The 27,356-nt window shown below is 45.6% G+C and overlaps 1 protein-coding gene across 4 annotated transcripts; it reads left to right on the plus strand.

Moving 5' to 3' along the window:
• The first annotated feature begins 561 nt into the window (after positions 1–561).
• Positions 562–7,099, plus strand: LOC132475782 (protein transport protein Sec24D-like). Of its 4 annotated transcripts, none has more exons than XM_060077086.1 (7): positions 562–676; positions 1,127–1,265; positions 2,345–2,463; positions 3,179–3,358; positions 3,578–3,760; positions 5,159–5,248; positions 5,865–7,099. In XM_060077086.1, the coding sequence occupies exons 2-7, from the start codon at positions 1,208–1,210 to the stop codon at positions 6,003–6,005; spliced, it is 771 nt and encodes a 256-aa protein (XP_059933069.1). In that variant the 5' UTR covers positions 562–676; positions 1,127–1,207; the 3' UTR covers positions 6,006–7,099. The 4 variants fall into 4 exon arrangements, with proteins under 4 accessions (XP_059933069.1, XP_059933068.1, XP_059933070.1 ...); XM_060077085.1 differs by having other exon boundaries at positions 562–672; XM_060077084.1 differs by lacking the exon at positions 562–676 and having other exon boundaries at positions 698–1,265.
• Positions 7,100–27,356: the final 20,257 nt, after the last annotated feature.

The raw sequence follows: 27,356 nt of genomic DNA on the forward strand, positions 1-27,356 counted from the left end.
GATGATGTATAGAATGCCGGTCATTATCGGGAAAATAAGCCCCGACAGGGCGAACAGGACACCAACGCGCAGCGAGGGTAATTGCTTCCCACTGAAGGGGCTTAATTTCGACCGGCGACGTTCTATAGCCTACAATTATCCCGCTTATTACACGGCTACGTGCCAAAACGAAAAATGACTTAACATGGTGGGCTTGTTACAATTTATTTGTTACCAGCATTCGTAGTGTTGATCAGCAGAAAAATAGTCTGCTATAAGACGTTGATATCGCTTAGCAACCGAAGACGAAAAAAAAGAAAAAAAACATAAGGGGTAACACTGTGGTTTTTTATTGGTCAACATGAAAAAAAACATAAGGGGTAACACTGTCGTTTTTTATTGGTCGTCATGAAAAAAAACATAAGGGGTAACACTGTTATTTTACTTTGGTCGTCATGAAAAAAAACATAAGGGGTAACACTGTTGTTTTTTATTGGTCGTCGTCATGAAAAAAAACATAAGGGGTAACACTGTTGTTTTTTATTGGTCGTCATGAAAAAAAACATAAGGGGTAACACTGTGGTTTTTTAACAACACGACGGACGTGGAGCTGGCGGCGGTGGACAGTGACCACGCCATCACCGTGGAGCTGAAGCACGACGACACGCTCAGCGAGGAGACGGGCGCCTTCATGTAGGTACGCGCGTCACGGGGGACCGCACGCACAACGCACATGCAGCGCACGCACAACGCGCGCACAACGCACGCTCAGCAAACCGATGAATGGGAAATATAATCTACATGTCTGTTTTGTTACAGGAATGTATCAAAACACAATAATAACCCCCCCAGCAAATGTTTGCTAGCCACGGGTTAGTTATTATCTTTTAAACCATTTGGTGGATAATCTGATGAATGCCATTTCGTGGGAGTTTCGATCAAAAGTGTCTCACAACACCTTATCAAACATTGTCAGCGTAAAACAGCCCCGGTGGGAATCAAACCTCCAACCCTGGCGATGTTAATGCCTTGCTCTATTCGTTGTATTTTATATCATCAGACACGATACATCACCAGCGCTTCGTTTATAACAATCGTGTCGTCCGCTGTTGTTGGAAAGCCGTGTCCGTCTGTCCGTATTACCCAGTGTGCCTTGCTCTACACCACGGCGGGGGGCCAGAGGCGTCTGCGCGTCCACAACCTCAGTCTGAACTGCAGCTCCCAGCTGATGGAGCTGTTCAAGAGATGCGAGACGGACTCGCTCATCAACTACTTCTCCAAAACAGGTGACCATCCAACTCTCTCTGTTCGTTCCCGACCCCTCTCCTCACCCTAGGACCAGGTCACACCATTTTAAAGATTTGTGTTTCGACACCGCAGTAACTCTTCTGCGTTCCTCAGCTTATTTGAACCTCAATTTGAGTTTGGAATGTCAGTTAGAAATGTCAGTTGGAAAATACCAGTTATTAAAATGAATGCGTTTGCTTCGTTTGCAGCCTTATCACTTCATAGTGATGATAAGATGCCGGATATATATTCCACTACGCCAACAATTGAATTAGAAGTTAATCAGTCATCGAGACGTCATAACCGAACCAGTTGAGACGTTCATTTGTTGTTTTTAGTTAGAAGATGCATTATGCCAGATGAATTAAAGTGTGATCATATCTCAATATTAACAGTATTAATTGATATGTATTGCCGGTTTAACAATGCCGGCATTACTCCAAACACCTTCCCGTTAAGAAAAACAAGAAAAAGTACAAGTTGATCTGCCAGAGGCTTTAGCAACCGTTGTCCAAGTAGCAGTAATAATGAGAAAAGGAGTCTGAGCAGTGCTTTATTTCAGACGCACGTTCATCATACCTAAGACGTGCTGACAGACAGCCCCACACTGTAATGCAGGGGCCTGGGTTTGACCCCAGGCTAACCCCCCTACTCCTTCTCCTTGCCACTCCATACATCACCCTAAAGTCTGGTTTAACATGGCTGCTCGTCGGTTTACCAGCCACTGGGATTAATATAATCCACAACGGTTTTAATTGGTGGATGAAACTGAGCTCAAAAAATGCCAAGGCAGTTATTAACTTTTTTCGGAAAGCGGGCTCTTACTCAAAACATGTGAATGGTTTTAATAAACTTGACTTGAATAAGTTGAGTTTGTTATTTTTATTCACATTGTATGTATTGTTTTTTCTCTATTCATTTTAAACACATTTAAACTCATTTATTGATTACTTCGTTTTTACAACGTCTCAATTCCCTGGTGTCAAGCGCCTTTTTACAGTCAATAATATAAATACCGATGGCTACCTACCGCGCCATCCTGAAGCTAACAACTGTTTATCATCCCGGTGTTCCCCAGCCTACCGTGCCATCCTGAAGCAGCCACTGAAGAGCGTCCGGGAGATCCTGGTCAACCAGACCGCCCACATGCTGGCCTGCTACCGCAAGAACTGTGCCAGCCCCTCTGCCGCCAGCCAGGTCGGTGGACCACTGACCACGCTCCCAAATACAAGAAACTGTGTCTCACGATTTTATGTGATGTCGGTGCAGCTCTTCCCAGGGGTCTGACACATGTCCCGCAAAAGGCTGTGCAGAGTTTTGCTTCACTGCGTCGTCCAATTCAAGACGCTCTGGATCCAAAGACGGAGTGTTGTTAAGACTGAACATGTCGTTTAAATGTACAATTAAATTCAGGGTATTTAGCAGACGCTTTTATCAGAAGAGACTTACAATGAGTACATTCGTCAAAAGAAAGAGAAACAACATATCGCTGTCAGTACATTAAAGATATTCATAGAAACAAGTACCAAGCAGTAATATGTCGGATAATATTTGTATTCATTGATCCATTTCAATTTCGCTGGATTTTAGTTTGTTCTGTTAGCGTTGTATATATTTGGTAAAGTCTAGTTATTCATAAGTGCCTTCGGGTCATTCATCGATCGGCTTAATAGTGTCATACCGTACTGCACATACATATTTTCTACCCCAACGAGACCACTGTAACATTTTACGCAACACGACTTACAAATGTAATGTAAGGCCCAATCCCATTTATACCCCTTAACCCTCCCCCTGTTTTGAAGGGGTAAGGGGAAGGGGTAAGGGGTAGAAATGGGATTGGGCCTAAATGTAATGACTTCTCTGGCTGGTCTAATGGACTCCTCTCCATCCGTCCGTCCCCTCCTCCCAGCTGATCCTGCCCGAGACCATGAAGGTGTTCCCGGTGTACAGGAACAGCCTGATGAAGACGGCCTCCCTGGTGGGCAGCACGGAGCTGTCCACGGACGACCGCGCCCACCAGCGGCTGGCCGTCATGGCCATGGGCGTGGAGGACACCCAGCTGCTGCTGTACCCCCGCCTCATCCCACTGGTGAGGGGGGGGGGGTTCACCGAGGGGCAGGGGCTGACTCTGACTCGGCTAGAAATGGTTTTGAATGGAACTCAGTGGAACTCAGCAGAACTCAGTAGAACTCGGTAGAACTCGGGAGAACTCGGCGGAACTCGGCGGAACTCGGCAGAACTCGGTAGATGATGGTTTTTCGATAAAATAGATTGCCGATCAATTGTAAGGTTTCCGATCTTTCCGCAGCACAACATGGAGCTGGAGGGCGAGGCGGTGCCGTCGCCGCTGCGCTGCTCCGAGGACCGCCTGTCCGACGGCGGGGGCGGTCCTGCTGGAGAACGGCCACGCCCTCTTCCTGTGGCCTGCCCCCCCGAGCTCATCCAGGGGCTCTTCAACCTGCCCTCGCTCGCTCACCTGCAGCCCAACACGGTCAGCAACGCACGCAGGCTCCCCTCACCCTCAAGCTGACCACCTGTTTGGTGATCAGTCGATTCACCGCTGATCGGGTTCAGTGTTTCAGTGTACTTTGACGTTTAAGATGCCAGACTTTATAGATGGATATATCTTTTAATCGATAAAGTCTTTACATCTAATACAACAGAGTGATAAAAAATAAAACACCATCTATATATTATTTGTTACCAAATACTAACAATTATAAGATATCCTAATATTTTGCTGAAAAAGAAACCTACTGAAATACTTAATGCTTACTTAATACTTCAGTATTATTTCCTCAATGAAGTCAATTTCAATTATACCTTAAGCTAGAAAAGGCAAAATATATGAGGCATTTTTTTTTACTCATTTGTTGAACGTCTCTATACAACTTTACAGCAATAAATGTATCCAATTCTCTGACGAGAAACAAATCGGTGGCTGTTGCAGGCAATAAGCCGGTCCAAACATTTAATCTAGTTATGCGCACTAAGTACAGATGACCAGAGTCTTCCACAAGGCTACTGCTAAAGCTAGTCAGCTATTTATTAATCTTCTTTTTTTGGGTTGGATACTTACAAAATCTAGCTTAGCCTACTCTGGTTGGTTTTTCCAAATGGCATACCTTAGCTTTAAACCCACAGTTTCACTCCAGCCTTAATTCGAGTGATTTCTAAGGATCAATCCCTTAGAAATCATGGCTCAATCAACCCCAGGATTAATGGGTTTAGTCTGTGGAAAGAACAGGTAACTTTACGTTGGATAAAAGTCGACCGGCTGCGAGGAAAGAGTGACATAGTGCAGCTTTAAAGCAGGGCATGTGATTAATTTAAAATCAACAGACGGTTTCGCAATTTCCCCAAGATGTCTTGTAATCCTTGTTTTTCCACGCGAATTTACTGCCCCGCGGGCCGGACCGCAACTCCCATAACTCACCTGGAATCCACTCCCCCCTCCCCTTCTTCAGAACCTAAAACAACTTGTCACGGATAATGAATCAGGAAGATTACTCGCGCTTTTCTCTCTCTCCCGTTCTTTTTCGAGATGTGGAATGAATCAGTGCTGTAAACGCTCTCCGCGGGATAAGTGCATGCAGGTCTAGGCCCATGTGCGTCTGCTCGGGTCAGCTCTGCAGTGAAATAAGAGGTTCAGGTGCTTTGCCTAGCCCGCTCCTCTACCCTCATACCCCGATACCCTCATAGCAGCTTTCCTGGTTTCCGACTGAACGCACGTCAGGAACGTTGATCCCCATCTGAACACCTCACCTGTATCTCTGAATCTCCGCTGCCTGGTAAAGCCCCGGGCTAAACCCACGGGATTGAACCGACCGGTGATAGATAACCTATTTGGGATGGCCCACTCATGTGTGCTGGGGTGCGTTGGTTCCAGAATGTGCTGCCAGAGTTGGACAGCCCCCAGTCCAGGAAGGTCCGGGCCATCGTCAGCAGCCTGATGCAGCAGAGACCCAACTCCATGAAGGTAAGGTCCTGGGTGCTGTCCCATACTAGGAAAACATTATTATATATATTGTATATATATATATATATATTGTGTATGACAACATAAAAATAAGTGATTGTTGGTAATCTGTGTGTTTGACATGATTGCGATGATTAACTTCCATGAATGGATTGGGATGAAATAGCCTACCTCTTAACAAACGCTTGCGCTGGTCTGGAACAAAGAGGAAATCACGTTTCAATCAAACACGGCCGAAGACTCTTTGCCTCCCCCTAGTGGCCAGAGCAGGTAAACACATTGCTGCTGTAGCTTAGCAGGAACAGATATTTTTTCGATATTGCGTCAATAATTAAATAATGAAATAAAAATCACATTACGTGAAAGCCTTACCCGCAAATAAAACATTCTGCATCCTCAATATTTGTATATGCAGAAAAAGAATGACGATTGATTAATTGACCACTAAATTAATCAAGATAAGGGTTTGGGCCATCCGTCTCATGGATGCGGGGTTTGAACCCAGAACCTTCTAACCCTATCTAACCATTGGTTTGACCCACCATGACCACACTGTCCTCGATGTACTCCTGCGCGGCTCCTCACTCCCCCCCCCCCCCCCCCCCCTCCCCATCAGCTGCAGATCGTGCGACCCAAGGACAAGCTGGAGGTGCTGTTCCGTCAGTTCCTGGTGGAGGACAAGGGGCTGTACGGCGGCGCCTCCTATATGGACTTCCTGTGCTACGTCCACCGCGAGATCAGGACGCTGCTCACCTAACTCCGCCCACCACCCCCGCCACCCCCACCCGTAACCCGGCAACCCCAGGCTGTCCGTCCGTCGTTCGCACAACCCCTGAGTGCGCGCTTGAGTGTGTGTATGTGTGTGTGTGTGTGTGTGTCTGTGAGCGAGTGTGTGCGTGTGTTTGTCAGCCTGAGAGTGTGTGTGTGTCTGTGAGTCTGTGTGTGCCTGCGAGTGTGTGTAGCTGAGAATGTGTGTGTGTGTGTGTGTGTGTGTGTGTGTGTGTGTGTGTGTGTGAGTGACGTCAGGGGACCCCACCTCCACAGGGTCCGTATCAACGGTTTAGGGTTCAGAATGGAGCAGACAGACAGCAGGTGTCTGCGGGGTTGGGGGGGGGGGGGGGGACAAGGGAGCCCTGTTGATGCTGAGCCTGTGGACTGTGGACTGAAGCTGCCTTGGAGAACAAGCTCTGGTTCTTAGGCTACTGGTTCTAACTGGTTGAACCCCATGGGAACAAGCTCATTTCTGCTCTGGACTGAGGAACCTTTTAGTCTTGGTTTCCGTCCTGGAGATTCACAATGAGGAAGAGGGAGAGGCGGGACCATCATAATGAACCAATCATAGCCCACCTCACCCCACCCGGCCGCCCTCCTAGCCAATCGCCTTGTGCAATATAACGTTATACTTTGTGAAAGATTACCAAAATCCTTTTTTTTTTTTTTTTTGGGCAGAGAATGTCTCTCTCTGTCTCTCTCTCTTTGTCTCTCTGTCTCTCTGTCTCTCTGTCTCTCTATCTCTCTATCTCTCTCTCGCTCTATCGCTCTATCGCTCTCTCTCTCTCTCTCTCTCGAACCCTTTATACATTTAAAACGGGCAGGCTTGCAAACAAAAAGGGATAATTTACGTTTCCATTTCTTATGTTTACAATTAGTAAGATTCGCTGTGCCATTATTTGTTCCGAATGATTCCGAATGATAGTAGTACAAATTAGTTATTTTGTAATTCACTACCAATTATGATATACATACTTGTATGATATGCTCTATACAAATACATTTCAAAATCAGATCACATTTCCAACCAAATAGAAAGTATTTTGCCTTTAAGAAGTAAACTTTACTATTAAATCTCTATTTCATTAGATTGTTGAATGGAAAAGGAAATAGGTTTCCAGAATGTATTTTAGTGTTAAATCCAATGCTATGGAACTAATTGACGACCCAAATGTGACTGAAAAAGATATTCATTTGTATTTCAAATACTTTTTTTGCGATAATAACATGTTTTTCCTTGGCAACCAGAGGCACACTTATTTAGAAAAAGTATTACGATTTGTTTCGGTTGAATATACGTGAGCTATCGTGCGAAAAGTAGCAACAGAACGCCACATTGGTTTGCGTTGCAGAGGGCTCCCTCCATAGGTGAAACAGTGCTACTGCATGTAGAACCGGGTGCTGATTAAGCGCTGATGCGACACGCATGGGGTCCGCTTATTGAACCTGAAAGGAAGTTCAGCCCTGAACTCCTCCAATGAGATAAAAACCTTAAACGGAAGAATCAAGGCGTTTGATTCTACTTTCTGTTTCACCGTTTTTCCTGAATAACAGTTAAGTGAGGATGCTTTCAGGTGAGGGTAGTTTGATTTTTGTTTTCTGTTCAGGCTCCACTGAGCACCATTGCTGTAGCAATGAGTTATTCTCCCACCAGCTATAAACCCAATCACTTATCAGTGCCAAACTGCCAAACCATAATGTAATAACAACTTTCACCACGCAATTATACATTCCAATAATATATATATATATTTTAATTTTCTCCAACTAAAGCATTGTGCTATGTCTTTTACCGTTAGAGGTATTAATTATTATTTGCAATCCTCCACATGCTGTTTCTTCTGTCTAAGTGATATGACAAGGCATTTGATTTAAACAAAGGAAAGCTTAGTTTAACATGTAGCCTAATCAATGAGCTTATTGGAAAGTTGTCTCGATGAAGTGTGTAAAATGTGTGCTATATTACCACCAGCCTTAAACGGTATAAAAACACGGTCCACTCTATGGGGTTGTATGCAAACGTGTCTCAGGTAAAAGTACCTTTACTCTTCTGTACGTCGAAAGGAAGCCCAGCGATTTCAGTGCAATTGGAAAGACGGGATTAAAGAATATTGGACTGCTGAGCTGAATGGTTTGCAAATGTAAATTTCTATCAAATTCCTATCCAGTTTTTGTTTTTATTAAAATCCTGAACAAAAATATTGACACTATTTTATTTTATTTTTTTCCCTTAAGGTGTGTGTGTGTGTGTGTGTGTGTGTGTGTGTGTGTGTGTGTGTGTGTGTGTGTGTGTGTGTGTGTGTGTGTGTGTGTGTGTGTGTGTGTGTGTGTGTGTGTGTGTGTGTTCATTATTCTGTTCGGTCTGCTGTGTGCTTGTGTGCCCTGTGCCTTTTTCCTCTTTCTCCGGACATGCATAGATGAGTGTGCCAGGACGCGGAGATGATTGGTGGACGAGGTTCGAGCCCTGGCCTGTGGTTGGCTGCAGCCGGGAACCAACCACTACAAAGCAGCCAAAATGGCGACCGTCTGAGGGCAGCCGGTTTTTCCCCCGTCCTCTTCCTCTCGCAACCGGCCACACTGTCGTTCTGTCTTGTGGGACATTACGTAATAGTTGATAGTTAACGTGTGTGATCGTAAGGGTGGACTGCCAGTTTTGTTTACGGTGTTTTCTCTTGTTTTACTTAGATAGGGAGGTAAGATTTGTAGTTTGTTTTCTTAGGGCTATTTTCTTACTTTCTAGATAGGATTGTGTTATTTGTTATTTTGGCCTTGGTCCGCCCTGAAGTTTATTTTGTATATCTATAGATTTATTTACTAACTTGCATAAATAAATCTTTCCTTCACACAAATTATGATTTGGGTTGTAGCTACTTGGGAGTTGGGGAAGACGGGGGCTCATTCATGTTAGGCCCTAGGCACCCCTAGGTGTGTGTGTGTGTGTGTGTGTGTGTGTGTGTTGTGTGCCTTGTGCCTTGTGCCTTGTGCCTTGTGCCTTGTGCCTTGTGCCTTGTGCCTTGTGCCTTGTGCCTTGTGCCTTGTGCCTTTTTCTCTTTCTCCGGACATGCATAGATGAGTGTGCCAGGACGCGGAGATGATTGGTCGACGAGGTTCGAGCCCTGGCCTGTGGTTGGCTGCAGCCGGGAACCAACCACTACAAAGCAGCCAAAATGGCGGCCGTCTGAGGGCAGCCGGTTTTTCCCCCGTCCTCTTCCTCTCCCAACCGGCCACACTGTCGTTCTGTCTTGTGGGACATTACGTAATAGTTGATAGTTAACGTGTGTGATCGTAAGGGTGGACTGCCAGTTTTGTTTACGGTGTTTTCTCTTGTTTTACTTAGATAGGGAGGTAAGATTTGAAGTTTGTTTTCTTAGGGCTATTTTCTTACTTTCTAGATAGGATTGTGTTATTTGTTATTTTGGCCTTGGTCCGCCCTGAAGTTTATTTTGTATATCTATAGATTTATTTACTAACTTGCATAAATAAATCTTTCCTTCACACAAATTATGATTTGGGTTGTGGCTACTTGGGAGTTGGGGAAGACGGGGGCTCATTCATGTTAGGCCCTAGGCACCCCTAGGCGTGCGTGTGTGTGTGTGTGTGTGTGTGTGTGTGTGTGTGTGTGTGTGTGTGTGTGTGTGTGTGTGTGTGTGTGTGTGTGTGTGTGTGTGTGTGTGTGTAAACCGACGGGAGAACCAGTGGTGACTGTAATGAGACACGACTGACTCCTGTGCCTGCGTAATACAAACTGCTTTATTTACAAATAAGCGCGGGATATATACATACCGCCTGTGTTAAGCGGCGGTGCCCTCTAGCGCCGCGGTATATCATTACATCTCCCTTTTTCTGAACATTAAAGATTGAATTACAAGGAAGTAAGAAAATCAACATTCAGTAACCGTAGAACACCCTAGGCGAACATATATATCAGGAACCATTAAAGTAAACCTAACAGTAAAACCATAAGAACTAATCACATTAGTCCAACTGTAAATTAAATAATATTAAGCATATCAAAGGGTTCATTTCGGTTCTTCTTTCTCTCCGATTATTATTATTTTTTTCCATTCATTAAGTGTTTTTGATTCGGTCTCTTTGTAACCTGTAAGGGAATAACATGTTAATCAGGTGAGTTTTTCTTTCTTACAGGTTCAGTCTTTCTCTGGGTTTGGGTTTTCTGAGTGTGTGTCGTCTCTCATTTGAGTTGTTGTTCTCCCGTTCAGTGTGAGTGTCCTTTGCGCTGGTATCTTCAGCCGTTTTGATGAGTTCCCTTGTGTTTCGCCTGTACCGTTTTCCGTCTGCTTCCACTATGTATGATCGTGGCTCGTGTGTTGGATGTATCACTTTAGCTGGCCTCCACTGCTTGCCGTCTCTCAGTCTCACTGTGTCTCCGGGGGTGAGGGCTGGCAGTGTGCGTGATCCTCGGTCGTAGAAGTGTTTTTTTCTGTCTTGGTTGATCTGCATTCTGTCCCGAACTCCTTCCATCGTTCTCGGTTTTAGTAGATTTTGTGCTGTGGGCAGTCGCGTCTTCGTCCTGCGTCCCATAAGCAGCTGCGCAGGTGAGGGTAGGCCATCCAGGGGTGTATTTCTGTAATCCAACAGGGCGAGGTGGGGGTCTTGTTTGTCAGCTTTGGCTTTCTTTAGGAGGTTTTTGACTATTTGCACTGCCTTTTCTGCTTTGCCGTTTGATTGGGGGTATGTGGGTGATGATGTGGTGTGCTTGAATCCATACTCCTCGCTGAATGTTTTGAATTCTGTGGAGGAATACTGAGTGCCATTGTCGGAGCAGACTTCATCAGGTATGCCGTGTCGGGAGAATTGTTGCTTGCAGATGTTGATGACTGCTTGGCTTGTTGTGGTGTTCAGTTTGTTTACCTCGATGAAGTTCGAGTAGTAGTCCACCAAGACGAGGTAGTGTTCGCCATCAAGCTCGCAGATGTCGGTGGCTATTTTTTGCCATGGTCTTGCGGGTATTTCATGTCCAATCATGGGTTCCTTTCTGTTCTGCCTCTTGTATGTGTCGCATATTGCGCATTTTGAAACCGCGTCTGTGATCTGTGCTTGCATCCCCGGCCAGAATAGGATGTCTCTTGCGAATCTTTTTGTTTTCTCGATCCCTTGGTGGCTGGAGTGTAGTTTCTTCAACATCATCCTTCTCAGCGTGGTTGGTATGACTAGTTTGTTGCCCTTGAATATCAGTCCATCTTCTATGGTCATTTCGCTCTTGTAGTCCCAGTATTGTTTGGCCTCATCTGGCGTATCTGATTTGTTTGTCCAGCCTTGGAGAATGAATTGCTTCACTGCTGTGAGTGTTGGATCCTTTTCTGTTTCTGTGCGTATTTCCTGTAGTCGCTCTGGTACTATGGGCAAGCACATGACTGCGCACACTTGTACATCATCGTTATTTTCATTTTCGTCAGTCTCTTTTAAGAAGTTTCTGCTCAGGGCGTCGGCTACGTACAGTTCCTTTCCTTTTTTGTACTTCACTGTCATGTTGTACTTCTGAAGCCTAAGTAGAATTTTCTGGAGTCGCAGTGGGGTTTCGGCCAGTGGTTTCTTCATAATTACCTCCAAGGGTTTGTGGTCAGTTTCGACTTCGAATGTTCGCCCGAACAGGTATTGGTAGAACTTTTCACATCCAAACATGATGGCAGCCAGCTCCTTTTCTATTTGCGCATATCTTTTTTGGGTATCGGTGAAGGCTTTTGAGGCGTAAGCTATGGGGCAGCATTCGTCTTGGAAAAGCACGGCTCCTATTCCGCAACTGGATGCGTCCACCCTTAGCTTGACTGGCTTCGACGCGTCGTAGTATCTCAGTACTGGAGCCTCGGTGACCATTTCCTGCAGTTTCTCGAAGCTCCTGTCGTGTTCCTCCATCCAGATCCATTCTGTGGTTTTCTCCAGCAGCGTCCGGAGTGGGGCGGTAACGGTGGATAATTGCGGTAGGAACTTCCCCAGGTATGTGATCATCCCAAGGTAAGTTTGTAATTCAGTCTTGTTTGTGGGTTTTTGCATTTTGTTGACTGCCTCCACTTTTTTGGGGTCTGGTTTAAGTCCGTCTGCTGTCAAGATGTGTCCCATGTATTTCACTTCTTGCGCCCAGAATGTGCATTTTTCTGGGTTGAGTTTGATGTTCTTTTCCCTGACTCGGTTCAGCACTCTTTCCAGTCTTTGGTTGTGTTGCTCTTCGTTTGTCCCCCATACGAGTATGTCATCCACGATTACTTCCACCCCCTCCATGTCCTCAAACATTTCTGTCATGTCTTTGGAATATTTCGCCGGCCGTGTTTATTCCGAATGGTAGTCTTTTGTATGCGTATCGTCCGAAAGGGGTGTTGAATGTGCACAGCGCTGAGCTTTCCTTGTCCAGCTTTACCTGCCAGTAGCCACATTGTGCGTCAAGTGTGCTGAATACCTTGGCTCCTGGCATCCGGGCCATCACCTCTTCAATCGTCCTCATGGGATAGTGTTCCCTCTCGATAGCGTTGTTCAGGTCCTTGGGGTCCATGCATATGCGTATCTTCTGTTTTTCTGGCTTCCAAACTGCGACCATGCTGCTCACCCACTGCCTCGGTTCTGTTACTTTCTCGATGACGTCTAGTTGTTCCATCTTTTTCAGTTCCGCCTTTATTTTCTCTCTCAGGGCGACGGGGACCCTTCTCGGGGCATGGATGATGGGCTGTGCGTCTGCTCTGATCTTGATGCGCTGTTCTCCCTCGAAGCGTCCCAGTCCCTCAAACACGTCTGCGTATTCCGTCCGTATTTCTTGACTTTGCCTTGTCTTTATTTCTCTGATGCGCTTTATGAGTCCGAGTTTCACACAGGTTGTTAGGCCCAGCAGTGGTGTTGCTTTCTGGTTCAGCACCTGGAATTCAACGTGATGAAAACGCCGCTTGTATTCCGTGAGCAGTTGGCATTTCCCCATTGGCTTCAGGCACTGTCCTCCGTAAGTCACTAGTTTTGCTTTAGATTTTTCAATTTGAGCGTCTGCTTGTCGGTAGATGGATTCCGGTATGACGTTGCATTGCGCGCCTGTGTCTATTTTGAATCTGACTTTTTTGTCGTTAATGACGAGGTCCACTTCCCAGTCTTCCCCGCTGGTTGTCTTCACCATGTCCAAGTACATTTCGTCTGGGTCTGATTCGGATTGTTCTTCTAACCTGTGCACTGGCTTTCTTGTCCTGTACGATGCTGTTTTGGACATGCATTTGTTCGCGAAGTGGTTCATCTTCCCGCAGTTCTTGCACTTTTGACCGTATGCCTGACATTTCCCCTTCTGATGGTCTCGGCCGCAGTATTTACAGTCCTGAATTGTATTTTGCCTATACGGGGTGGCTGGTGACGTCTGCTGATTTTTTTCGCGCTCCCGTTTGATTTCGTTAACGGCACATTCGGCTTGTGTTTGTGTGTTTAATTTGTCCAATTGTGTACGGCTAGCTTCTGCAGCTCGGCATATGTCAATAGCCTTGGGTAAGTCTAGGTCGGTTGTTCTCAACAATTTTGCCCTTACGTGGTCATACCTTATTCCCACAACAATTCGGTCCTTTATCAAGCTGTCACATAGTTGTGCGTACTCACATGACCTTGCCTTTGATCTCAAGTCCGTAATGAACTGGTCGATGCTTTCGCCGGGGGCCTGGACACGCGTGTTGAACACATGTCTCTCAAACGTCACATTATTTTGGGGGGTGAAGTGTTTCTCGAACTTGTCCAGTAGTACCTTGAGTATGTTTCTGTCCTCTTGTTGTGTGAAGTCGGAAGTGTTGTAGATCTCCAAAGCTTCATCCCCGATAACGTGTAGCAACGTGCAGCTCTGTACCTTCTGCGACCTTCCTTCCATGCCTGTAGCGGTCATGTAAAGTTCAAATTTTTGTCTCCATCTCTTCCATTTGTCGGCGATGTTTCCTTCCAACCGTAGGGGTTCCGGTGCTTTTAGCGCTTCCATTTTATATTTGGCGTGAATTCGTCTTTTCTGACACCATGTAATGAGACACGATGTGTTACCCATTATGTTTTTTTCCATGATGACCGATAAAAAAACAACAGTGTTACCCCTTATGTTTTTTTCATGACGGCCGATTAAAAAACAACTGTTACCCCTTTTGTTTTTTTTATGACAACAAATGAAAAACGACAATGTTACCCATTATGTTTTTTTGAAGACGGCCGATTAAAAAACAACAGTGATCACCAATACACGAAGATCACCTGAACCCCCCAAATCCATGCTAGCCTATCAATCATTTTGAAATTTTAAAATTATATTATGACTACCAATTTTTACTTTAGCACATGATGAAAATTGTATGACCTTGTAGCACATGACCAAAAGTATTAGCTCAAGATTTCTATGGATAGTTTTGTTTGTGTGCTGTTTGGCCATGTGATTGTATGATAACAAGATATATGTTCATTGTTGTATTGTTTAATAATGACCTGTATTTCCAATGAGACCCACAATGTGAATACCGTTCCAGTATTATCGGGAACGCGTTGTGGTTTTTCTCTATTCGATAGAGTTGTTCCCACACGGTTGATGGTGTTGATGATTGATCCTACTTTGGATATGTTTTCCGTGTGGTAAATGGTGTTTATGATTTAAAATAATATTGTATGGTCATCTAAGATGACCAAGGAGGGATTGTTACGTATTTTAAGAATCTAAGCTACCCACACATAGACCAAAATGAAGCAGGACCAAACATATAAGCCGTAAATACTATACATAGCCACAAGGGGAGCAAGACCTTATTAGAGGCTGCTCCAGCCACAGATGGCAGCGCCTTTTAAATATATGAAGAAGCCGAAGCCATTACGGCACCCCGGCCACGCCCACTAGGCCTACCTGAGGACACGAGGTGGGGATCGCCAGAGATTTTCAGCGACACCCGCGGACAGCCACGGGCCTCTGCCCGTGGCTGAAAGTAGCCAGAGTTATTATCTCTCACACGTGTTAGATTCAATTTCCTCCGTATAGCTTCACTTACCATGCCGAAACATGCCGACGACTTTATAATAAATGAAGTGAGTTAAAGCAACCCGGGATTGGACAACTTTCTTCGAGAATATGCAATAGTTTAGACTTCGAATGTTCGCCCGAACAGGTATTGGTAGAACTTTTCACATCCAAACATGATGGCAGCCAGCTCCTTTTCTATTTGCGCATATCTTTTTTGGGTATCGGTGAAGGCTTTTGAGGAGTAAGCTATGGGGCAGCATTCGTCTTGGAAAAGCACGGCTCCTATTCCGCAACTGGATGCGTCCACGCTTAGCTTGACTGGCTTCGACGCGTCGTAGTATCTCAGTAGGCCTACTGGAGCCTCGGTGACCATTTCCTGCAGTTTCTCGAAGCTCCTGTCGTGTTCCTCCATCCAGATCCATTCTGTGGTTTTCTCCAGCAGCGTCCGGAGTGGGGCGGTAACGGTGGATAATTGCGGTAGGAACTTCCCCAGGTATGTGATCATCCCAAGGTAAGTTTGTAATTCAGTCTTGTTTGTGGGTTTTTGCATTTTGTTGACTGCCTCCACTTTTTTGGGGTCTGGTTTAAGTCCGTCTGCTGTCAAGATGTGTCCCATGTATTTCACTTCTTGCGCCCAGAATGTGCATTTTTCTGGGTTGAGTTTGATGTTCTTTTCCCTGACTCGGTTCAGCACTCTTTCCAGTCTTTGGTTGTGTTGCTCTTCGTTTGTCCCCCATACGAGTATGTCATCCACGATTACTTCCACCCCCTCCATGTCCTCAAACATTTCTGTCATGTCTTTGGAATATTTCGCCGGCCGTGTTTATTCCGAATGGTAGTCTTTTGTATGCGTATCGTCCGAAAGGGGTGTTGAATGTGCACAGCGCTGAGCTTTCCTTGTCCAGCTTTACCTGCCAGTAGCCACATTGTGCGTCAAGTGTGCTGAATACCTTGGCTCCTGGCATCCGGGCCATCACCTCTTCAATCGTCCTCATGGGATAGTGTTCCCTCTCGATAGCGTTGTTCAGGTCCTTGGGGTCCATGCATATGCGTATCTTCTGTTTTTCTGGCTTCCAAACTGCGACCATGCTGCTCACCCACTGCCTCGGTTCTGTTACTTTCTCGATGACGTCTAGTTGTTCCATCTTTTTCAGTTCCGCCTTTATTTTCTCTCTCAGGGCGACGGGGACCCTTCTCGGGGCATGGATGATGGGCTGTGCGTCTGCTCTGATCTTGATGCGCTGTTCTCCCTCGAAGCGTCCCAGTCCCTCAAACACGTCTGCGTATTCCGTCCGTATTTCTTGACTTTGCCTTGTCTTTATTTCTCTGATGCGCTTTATGAGTCCGAGTTTCACACAGGTTGTTAGGCCCAGCAGTGGTGTTGCTTTCTGGTTCAGCACCTGGAATTCAACGTGATGAAAACGCCGCTTGTATTCCGTGAGCAGTTGGCATTTCCCCATTGGCTTCAGGCACTGTCCTCCGTAAGTCACTAGTTTTGCTTTAGATTTTTCAATTTGAGCGTCTGCTTGTCGGTAGATGGATTCCGGTATGACGTTGCATTGCGCGCCTGTGTCTATTTTGAATCTGACTTTTTTGTCGTTAATGACGAGGTCCACTTCCCAGTCTTCCCCGCTGGTTGTCTTCACCATGTCCAAGTACATTTCGTCTGGGTCTGATTCGGATTGTTCTTCTAACCTGTGCACTGGCTTTCTTGTCCTGTACGATGCTGTTTTGGACATGCATTTGTTCGCGAAGTGGTTCATCTTCCCGCAGTTCTTGCACTTTTGACCGTATGCCTGACATTTCCCCTTCTGATGGTCTCGGCCGCAGTATTTACAGTCCTGAATTGTATTTTGCCTATACGGGGTGGCTGGTGACGTCTGCTGATTTTTTTCGCGCTCCCGTTTGATTTCGTTAACGGCACATTCGGCTTGTGTTTGTGTGTTTAATTTGTCCAATTGTGTACGGCTAGCTTCTGCAGCTCGGCATATGTCAATAGCCTTGGGTAAGTCTAGGTCGGTTGTTCTCAACAATTTTGCCCTTACGTGGTCATACCTTATTCCCACAACAATTCGGTCCTTTATCAAGCTGTCACATAGTTGTGCGTACTCACATGACCTTGCCTTTGATCTCAAGTCCGTAATGAACTGGTCGATGCTTTCGCCGGGGGCCTGGACACGCGTGTTGAACACATGTCTCTCAAACGTCACATTATTTTGGGGGGTGAAGTGTTTCTCGAACTTGTCCAGTAGTACCTTGAGTATGTTTCTGTCCTCTTGTTGTGTGAAGTCGGAAGTGTTGTAGATCTCCAAAGCTTCATCCCCGATAACGTGTAGCAACGTGCAGCTCTGTACCTTCTGCGACCTTCCTTCCATGCCTGTAGCGGTCATGTAAAGTTCAAATTTTTGTCTCCATCTCTTCCATTTGTCGGCGATGTTTCCTTCCAACCGTAGGGGTTCCGGTGCTTTTAGCGCTTCCATTTTATATTTGGCGTGAATTCGTCTTTTCTGACACCATGTAATGAGACACGATGTGTTACCCATTATGTTTTTTTCCATGATGACCGATAAAAAAACAACAGTGTTACCCCTTATGTTTTTTTCATGACGGCCGATTAAAAAACAACTGTTACCCCTTTTGTTTTTTTTATGACAACAAATGAAAAACGACAATGTTACCCATTATGTTTTTTTGAAGACGGCCGATTAAAAAACAACAGTGATCACCAATACACGAAGATCACCTGAACCCCCCAAATCCATGCTAGCCTATCAATCATTTTGAAATTTTAAAATTATATTATGACTACCAATTTTTACTTTAGCACATGATGAAAATTGTATGACCTTGTAGCACATGACCAAAAGTATTAGCTCAAGATTTCTATGGATAGTTTTGTTTGTGTGCTGTTTGGCCATGTGATTGTATGATAACAAGATATATGTTCATTGTTGTATTGTTTAATAATGACCTGTATTTCCAATGAGACCCACAATGTGAATACCGTTCCAGTATTATCGGGAACGCGTTGTGGTTTTTCTCTATTCGATAGAGTTGTTCCCACACGGTTGATGGTGTTGATGATTGATCCTACTTTGGATATGTTTTCCGTGTGGTAAATGGTGTTTATGATTTAAAATAATATTGTATGGTCATCTAAGATGACCAAGGAGGGATTGTTACGTATTTTAAGAATCTAAGCTACCCACACATAGACCAAAATGAAGCAGGACCAAACATATAAGCCGTAAATACTATACATAGCCACAAGGGGAGCAAGACCTTATTAGAGGCTGCTCCAGCCACAGATGGCAGCGCCTTTTAAATATATGAAGAAGCCGAAGCCATTACGGCACCCCGGCCACGCCCACTAGGCCTACCTGAGGACACGAGGTGGGGATCGCCAGAGATTTTCAGCGACACCCGCGGACAGCCACGGGCCTCTGCCCGTGGCTGAAAGTAGCCAGAGTTATTATCTCTCACACGTGTTAGATTCAATTTCCTCTGTATAGCTTCACTTACCATGCCGAAACATGCCGACGACTTTATAATAAATGAAGTGAGTTAAAGCAACCCGGGATTGGACAACTTTCTTCGAGAATATGCAATAGTTTAGACTTCGAATGTTCGCCCGAACAGGTATTGGTAGAACTTTTCACATCCAAACATGATGGCAGCCAGCTCCTTTTCTATTTGCGCATATCTTTTTTGGGTATCGGTGAAGGCTTTTGAGGAGTAAGCTATGGGGCAGCATTCGTCTTGGAAAAGCACGGCTCCTATTCCGCAACTGGATGCGTCCACGCTTAGCTTGACTGGCTTCGACGCGTCGTAGTATCTCAGTAGGCCTACTGGAGCCTCGGTGACCATTTCCTGCAGTTTCTCGAAGCTCCTGTCGTGTTCCTCCATCCAGATCCATTCTGTGGTTTTCTCCAGCAGCGTCCGGAGTGGGGCGGTAACGGTGGATAATTGCGGTAGGAACTTCCCCAGGTATGTGATCATCCCAAGGTAAGTTTGTAATTCAGTCTTGTTTGTGGGTTTTTGCATTTTGTTGACTGCCTCCACTTTTTTGGGGTCTGGTTTAAGTCCGTCTGCTGTCAAGATGTGTCCCATGTATTTCACTTCTTGCGCCCAGAATGTGCATTTTTCTGGGTTGAGTTTGATGTTCTTTTCCCTGACTCGGTTCAGCACTCTTTCCAGTCTTTGGTTGTGTTGCTCTTCGTTTGTCCCCCATACGAGTATGTCATCCACGATTACTTCCACCCCCTCCATGTCCTCAAACATTTCTGTCATGTCTTTGGAATATTTCGCCGGCCGTGTTTATTCCGAATGGTAGTCTTTTGTATGCGTATCGTCCGAAAGGGGTGTTGAATGTGCACAGCGCTGAGCTTTCCTTGTCCAGCTTTACCTGCCAGTAGCCACATTGTGCGTCAAGTGTGCTGAATACCTTGGCTCCTGGCATCCGGGCCATCACCTCTTCAATCGTCCTCATGGGATAGTGTTCCCTCTCGATAGCGTTGTTCAGGTCCTTGGGGTCCATGCATATGCGTATCTTCTGTTTTTCTGGCTTCCAAACTGCGACCATGCTGCTCACCCACTGCCTCGGTTCTGTTACTTTCTCGATGACGTCTAGTTGTTCCATCTTTTTCAGTTCCGCCTTTATTTTCTCTCTCAGGGCGACGGGGACCCTTCTCGGGGCATGGATGATGGGCTGTGCGTCTGCTCTGATCTTGATGCGCTGTTCTCCCTCGAAGCGTCCCAGTCCCTCAAACACGTCTGCGTATTCCGTCCGTATTTCTTGACTTTGCCTTGTCTTTATTTCTCTGATGCGCTTTATGAGTCCGAGTTTCACACAGGTTGTTAGGCCCAGCAGTGGTGTTGCTTTCTGGTTCAGCACCTGGAATTCAACGTGATGAAAACGCCGCTTGTATTCCGTGAGCAGTTGGCATTTCCCCATTGGCTTCAGGCACTGTCCTCCGTAAGTCACTAGTTTTGCTTTAGATTTTTCAATTTGAGCGTCTGCTTGTCGGTAGATGGATTCCGGTATGACGTTGCATTGCGCGCCTGTGTCTATTTTGAATCTGACTTTTTTGTCGTTAATGACGAGGTCCACTTCCCAGTCTTCCCCGCTGGTTGTCTTCACCATGTCCAAGTACATTTCGTCTGGGTCTGATTCGGATTGTTCTTCTAACCTGTGCACTGGCTTTCTTGTCCTGTACGATGCTGTTTTGGACATGCATTTGTTCGCGAAGTGGTTCATCTTCCCGCAGTTCTTGCACTTTTGACCGTATGCCTGACATTTCCCCTTCTGATGGTCTCGGCCGCAGTATTTACAGTCCTGAATTGTATTTTGCCTATACGGGGTGGCTGGTGACGTCTGCTGATTTTTTTCGCGCTCCCGTTTGATTTCGTTAACGGCACATTCGGCTTGTGTTTGTGTGTTTAATTTGTCCAATTGTGTACGGCTAGCTTCTGCAGCTCGGCATATGTCAATAGCCTTGGGTAAGTCTAGGTCGGTTGTTCTCAACAATTTTGCCCTTACGTGGTCATACCTTATTCCCACAACAATTCGGTCCTTTATCAAGCTGTCACATAGTTGTGCGTACTCACATGACCTTGCCTTTGATCTCAAGTCCGTAATGAACTGGTCGATGCTTTCGCCGGGGGCCTGGACACGCGTGTTGAACACATGTCTCTCAAACGTCACATTATTTTGGGGGGTGAAGTGTTTCTCGAACTTGTCCAGTAGTACCTTGAGTATGTTTCTGTCCTCTTGTTGTGTGAAGTCGGAAGTGTTGTAGATCTCCAAAGCTTCATCCCCGATAACGTGTAGCAACGTGCAGCTCTGTACCTTCTGCGACCTTCCTTCCATGCCTGTAGCGGTCATGTAAAGTTCAAATTTTTGTCTCCATCTCTTCCATTTGTCGGCGATGTTTCCTTCCAACCGTAGGGGTTCCGGTGCTTTTAGCGCTTCCATTTTATATTTGGCGTGAATTCGTCTTTTCTGACACCATGTAATGAGACACGATGTGTTACCCATTATGTTTTTTTCCATGATGACCGATAAAAAAACAACAGTGTTACCCCTTATGTTTTTTTCATGACGGCCGATTAAAAAACAACTGTTACCCCTTTTGTTTTTTTTATGACAACAAATGAAAAACGACAATGTTACCCATTATGTTTTTTTGAAGACGGCCGATTAAAAAACAACAGTGATCACCAATACACGAAGATCACCTGAACCCCCCAAATCCATGCTAGCCTATCAATCATTTTGAAATTTTAAAATTATATTATGACTACCAATTTTTACTTTAGCACATGATGAAAATTGTATGACCTTGTAGCACATGACCAAAAGTATTAGCTCAAGATTTCTATGGATAGTTTTGTTTGTGTGCTGTTTGGCCATGTGATTGTATGATAACAAGATATATGTTCATTGTTGTATTGTTTAATAATGACCTGTATTTCCAATGAGACCCACAATGTGAATACCGTTCCAGTATTATCGGGAACGCGTTGTGGTTTTTCTCTATTCGATAGAGTTGTTCCCACACGGTTGATGGTGTTGATGATTGATCCTACTTTGGATATGTTTTCCGTGTGGTAAATGGTGTTTATGATTTAAAATAATATTGTATGGTCATCTAAGATGACCAAGGAGGGATTGTTACGTATTTTAAGAATCTAAGCTACCCACACATAGACCAAAATGAAGCAGGACCAAACATATAAGCCGTAAATACTATACATAGCCACAAGGGGAGCAAGACCTTATTAGAGGCTGCTCCAGCCACAGATGGCAGCGCCTTTTAAATATATGAAGAAGCCGAAGCCATTACGGCACCCCGGCCACGCCCACTAGGCCACGCCCACTAGGTCTACCTGAGGACACGAGGTGGGGATCGCCAGAGATTTTCAGCGACACCCGCGGACAGCCACGGGCCTCTGCCCGTGGCTGAAAGTAGCCAGAGTTATTATCTCTCACACGTGTTAGATTCAATTTCCTCCGTATAGCTTCACTTACCATGCCGAAACATGCCGACGACTTTATAATAAATGAAGTGAGTTAAAGCAACCCGGGATTGGACAACTTTCTTCGAGAATATGCAATAGTTTAGACTTCGAATGTTCGCCCGAACAGGTATTGGTAGAACTTTTCACATCCAAACATGATGGCAGCCAGCTCCTTTTCTATTTGCGCATATCTTTTTTGGGTATCGGTGAAGGCTTTTGAGGAGTAAGCTATGGGGCAGCATTCGTCTTGGAAAAGCACGGCTCCTATTCCGCAACTGGATGCGTCCACGCTTAGCTTGACTGGCTTCGACGCGTCGTAGTATCTCAGTAGGCCTACTGGAGCCTCGGTGACCATTTCCTGCAGTTTCTCGAAGCTCCTGTCGTGTTCCTCCATCCAGATCCATTCTGTGGTTTTCTCCAGCAGCGTCCGGAGTGGGGCGGTAACGGTGGATAATTGCGGTAGGAACTTCCCCAGGTATGTGATCATCCCAAGGTAAGTTTGTAATTCAGTCTTGTTTGTGGGTTTTTGCATTTTGTTGACTGCCTCCACTTTTTTGGGGTCTGGTTTAAGTCCGTCTGCTGTCAAGATGTGTCCCATGTATTTCACTTCTTGCGCCCAGAATGTGCATTTTTCTGGGTTGAGTTTGATGTTCTTTTCCCTGACTCGGTTCAGCACTCTTTCCAGTCTTTGGTTGTGTTGCTCTTCGTTTGTCCCCCATACGAGTATGTCATCCACGATTACTTCCACCCCCTCCATGTCCTCAAACATTTCTGTCATGTCTTTGGAATATTTCGCCGGCCGTGTTTATTCCGAATGGTAGTCTTTTGTATGCGTATCGTCCGAAAGGGGTGTTGAATGTGCACAGCGCTGAGCTTTCCTTGTCCAGCTTTACCTGCCAGTAGCCACATTGTGCGTCAAGTGTGCTGAATACCTTGGCTCCTGGCATCCGGGCCATCACCTCTTCAATCGTCCTCATGGGATAGTGTTCCCTCTCGATAGCGTTGTTCAGGTCCTTGGGGTCCATGCATATGCGTATCTTCTGTTTTTCTGGCTTCCAAACTGCGACCATGCTGCTCACCCACTGCCTCGGTTCTGTTACTTTCTCGATGACGTCTAGTTGTTCCATCTTTTTCAGTTCCGCCTTTATTTTCTCTCTCAGGGCGACGGGGACCCTTCTCGGGGCATGGATGATGGGCTGTGCGTCTGCTCTGATCTTGATGCGCTGTTCTCCCTCGAAGCGTCCCAGTCCCTCAAACACGTCTGCGTATTCCGTCCGTATTTCTTGACTTTGCCTTGTCTTTATTTCTCTGATGCGCTTTATGAGTCCGAGTTTCACACAGGTTGTTAGGCCCAGCAGTGGTGTTGCTTTCTGGTTCAGCACCTGGAATTCAACGTGATGAAAACGCCGCTTGTATTCCGTGAGCAGTTGGCATTTCCCCATTGGCTTCAGGCACTGTCCTCCGTAAGTCACTAGTTTTGCTTTAGATTTTTCAATTTGAGCGTCTGCTTGTCGGTAGATGGATTCCGGTATGACGTTGCATTGCGCGCCTGTGTCTATTTTGAATCTGACTTTTTTGTCGTTAATGACGAGGTCCACTTCCCAGTCTTCCCCGCTGGTTGTCTTCACCATGTCCAAGTACATTTCGTCTGGGTCTGATTCGGATTGTTCTTCTAACCTGTGCACTGGCTTTCTTGTCCTGTACGATGCTGTTTTGGACATGCATTTGTTCGCGAAGTGGTTCATCTTCCCGCAGTTCTTGCACTTTTGACCGTATGCCTGACATTTCCCCTTCTGATGGTCTCGGCCGCAGTATTTACAGTCCTGAATTGTATTTTGCCTATACGGGGTGGCTGGTGACGTCTGCTGATTTTTTTCGCGCTCCCGTTTGATTTCGTTAACGGCACATTCGGCTTGTGTTTGTGTGTTTAATTTGTCCAATTGTGTACGGCTAGCTTCTGCAGCTCGGCATATGTCAATAGCCTTGGGTAAGTCTAGGTCGGTTGTTCTCAACAATTTTGCCCTTACGTGGTCATACCTTATTCCCACAACAATTCGGTCCTTTATCAAGCTGTCACATAGTTGTGCGTACTCACATGACCTTGCCTTTGATCTCAAGTCCGTAATGAACTGGTCGATGCTTTCGCCGGGGGCCTGGACACGCGTGTTGAACACATGTCTCTCAAACGTCACATTATTTTGGGGGGTGAAGTGTTTCTCGAACTTGTCCAGTAGTACCTTGAGTATGTTTCTGTCCTCTTGTTGTGTGAAGTCGGAAGTGTTGTAGATCTCCAAAGCTTCATCCCCGATAACGTGTAGCAACGTGCAGCTCTGTACCTTCTGCGACCTTCCTTCCATGCCTGTAGCGGTCATGTAAAGTTCAAATTTTTGTCTCCATCTCTTCCATTTGTCGGCGATGTTTCCTTCCAACCGTAGGGGTTCCGGTGCTTTTAGCGCTTCCATTTTATATTTGGCGTGAATTCGTCTTTTCTGACACCATGTAATGAGACACGATGTGTTACCCATTATGTTTTTTTCCATGATGACCGATAAAAAAACAACAGTGTTACCCCTTATGTTTTTTTCATGACGGCCGATTAAAAAACAACTGTTACCCCTTTTGTTTTTTTTATGACAACAAATGAAAAACGACAATGTTACCCATTATGTTTTTTTGAAGACGGCCGATTAAAAAACAACAGTGATCACCAATACACGAAGATCACCTGAACCCCCCAAATCCATGCTAGCCTATCAATCATTTTGAAATTTTAAAATTATATTATGACTACCAATTTTTACTTTAGCACATGATGAAAATTGTATGACCTTGTAGCACATGACCAAAAGTATTAGCTCAAGATTTCTATGGATAGTTTTGTTTGTGTGCTGTTTGGCCATGTGATTGTATGATAACAAGATATATGTTCATTGTTGTATTGTTTAATAATGACCTGTATTTCCAATGAGACCCACAATGTGAATACCGTTCCAGTATTATCGGGAACGCGTTGTGGTTTTTCTCTATTCGATAGAGTTGTTCCCACACGGTTGATGGTGTTGATGATTGATCCTACTTTGGATATGTTTTCCGTGTGGTAAATGGTGTTTATGATTTAAAATAATATTGTATGGTCATCTAAGATGACCAAGGAGGGATTGTTACGTATTTTAAGAATCTAAGCTACCCACACATAGACCAAAATGAAGCAGGACCAAACATATAAGCCGTAAATACTATACATAGCCACAAGGGGAGCAAGACCTTATTAGAGGCTGCTCCAGCCACAGATGGCAGCGCCTTTTAAATATATGAAGAAGCCGAAGCCATTACGGCACCCCGGCCACGCCCACTAGGCCACGCCCACTAGGTCTACCTGAGGACACGAGGTGGGGATCGCCAGAGATTTTCAGCGACACCCGCGGACAGCCACGGGCCTCTGCCCGTGGCTGAAAGTAGCCAGAGTTATTATCTCTCACACGTGTTAGATTCAATTTCCTCCGTATAGCTTCACTTACCATGCCGAAACATGCCGACGACTTTATAATAAATGAAGTGAGTTAAAGCAACCCGGGATTGGACAACTTTCTTCGAGAATATGCAATAGTTTAGACTTCGAATGTTCGCCCGAACAGGTATTGGTAGAACTTTTCACATCCAAACATGATGGCAGCCAGCTCCTTTTCTATTTGCGCATATCTTTTTTGGGTATCGGTGAAGGCTTTTGAGGAGTAAGCTATGGGGCAGCATTCGTCTTGGAAAAGCACGGCTCCTATTCCGCAACTGGATGCGTCCACGCTTAGCTTGACTGGCTTCGACGCGTCGTAGTATCTCAGTAGGCCTACTGGAGCCTCGGTGACCATTTCCTGCAGTTTCTCGAAGCTCCTGTCGTGTTCCTCCATCCAGATCCATTCTGTGGTTTTCTCCAGCAGCGTCCGGAGTGGGGCGGTAACGGTGGATAATTGCGGTAGGAACTTCCCCAGGTATGTGATCATCCCAAGGTAAGTTTGTAATTCAATCTTGTTTGTGGGTTTTTGCATTTTGTTGACTGCCTCCACTTTTTTGGGGTCTGGTTTAAGTCCGTCTGCTGTCAAGATGTGTCCCATGTATTTCACTTCTTGCGCCCAGAATGTGCATTTTTCTGGGTTGAGTTTGATGTTCTTTTCCCTGACTCGGTTCAGCACTCTTTCCAGTCTTTGGTTGTGTTGCTCTTCGTTTGTCCCCCATACGAGTATGTCATCCACGATTACTTCCACCCCCTCCATGTCCTCAAACATTTCTGTCATGTCTTTGGAATATTTCGCCGGCCGTGTTTATTCCGAATGGTAGTCTTTTGTATGCGTATCGTCCGAAAGGGGTGTTGAATGTGCACAGCGCTGAGCTTTCCTTGTCCAGCTTTACCTGCCAGTAGCCACATTGTGCGTCAAGTGTGCTGAATACCTTGGCTCCTGGCATCCGGGCCATCACCTCTTCAATCGTCCTCATGGGATAGTGTTCCCTCTCGATAGCGTTGTTCAGGTCCTTGGGGTCCATGCATATGCGTATCTTCTGTTTTTCTGGCTTCCAAACTGCGACCATGCTGCTCACCCACTGCCTCGGTTCTGTTACTTTCTCGATGACGTCTAGTTGTTCCATCTTTTTCAGTTCCGCCTTTATTTTCTCTCTCAGGGCGACGGGGACCCTTCTCGGGGCATGGATGATGGGCTGTGCGTCTGCTCTGATCTTGATGCGCTGTTCTCCCTCGAAGCGTCCCAGTCCCTCAAACACGTCTGCGTATTCCGTCCGTATTTCTTGACTTTGCCTTGTCTTTATTTCTCTGATGCGCTTTATGAGTCCGAGTTTCACACAGGTTGTTAGACCCAGCAGTGGTGTTGCTTTCTGGTTAAGCACCTGGAATTCAACGTGATGAAAACGCCGCTTGTATTCCGTGAGCAGTTGGCATTTCCCCATTGGCTTCAGGCACTGTCCTCCGTAAGTCACTAGTTTTGCTTTAGATTTTTCAATTTGAGCGTCTGCTTGTCGGTAGATGGATTCCGGTATGACGTTGCATTGCGCGCCTGTGTCTATTTTGAATCTGACTTTTTTGTCGTTAATGACGAGGTCCACTTCCCAGTCTTCCCCGCTGGTTGTCTTCACCATGTCCAAGTACATTTCGTCTGGGTCTGATTCGGATTGTTCTTCTAACCTGTGCACTGGCTTTCTTGTCCTGTACGATGCTGTTTTGGACATGCATTTGTTCGCGAAGTGGTTCATCTTCCCGCAGTTCTTGCACTTTTGACCGTATGCCTGACATTTCCCCTTCTGATGGTCTCGGCCGCAGTATTTACAGTCCTGAATTGTATTTTGCCTATACGGGGTGGC

This window comes from Gadus macrocephalus, chromosome 17 (assembly GCF_031168955.1).
Source record: "Gadus macrocephalus chromosome 17, ASM3116895v1".
Classification (NCBI taxonomy): domain Eukaryota; kingdom Metazoa; phylum Chordata; class Actinopteri; order Gadiformes; family Gadidae; genus Gadus; species Gadus macrocephalus.

Coding starts and splice junctions, on each gene's coding strand:
- LOC132475782 (XM_060077084.1), top strand. CDS start 998: ATGTTAATGCCTTGCTCTATTCGTTGTATTTTATATCATCAGACACGA. Junction 2,464..3,178: donor GCCCCTCTGCCGCCAGCCAG/GTCGGTGGACCA, acceptor CCCTCCTCCCAG/CTGATCCTGCCCGAGACCAT. Junction 5,249..5,864: donor AGAGACCCAACTCCATGAAG/GTAAGGTCCTGG, acceptor CCTCCCCATCAG/CTGCAGATCGTGCGACCCAA.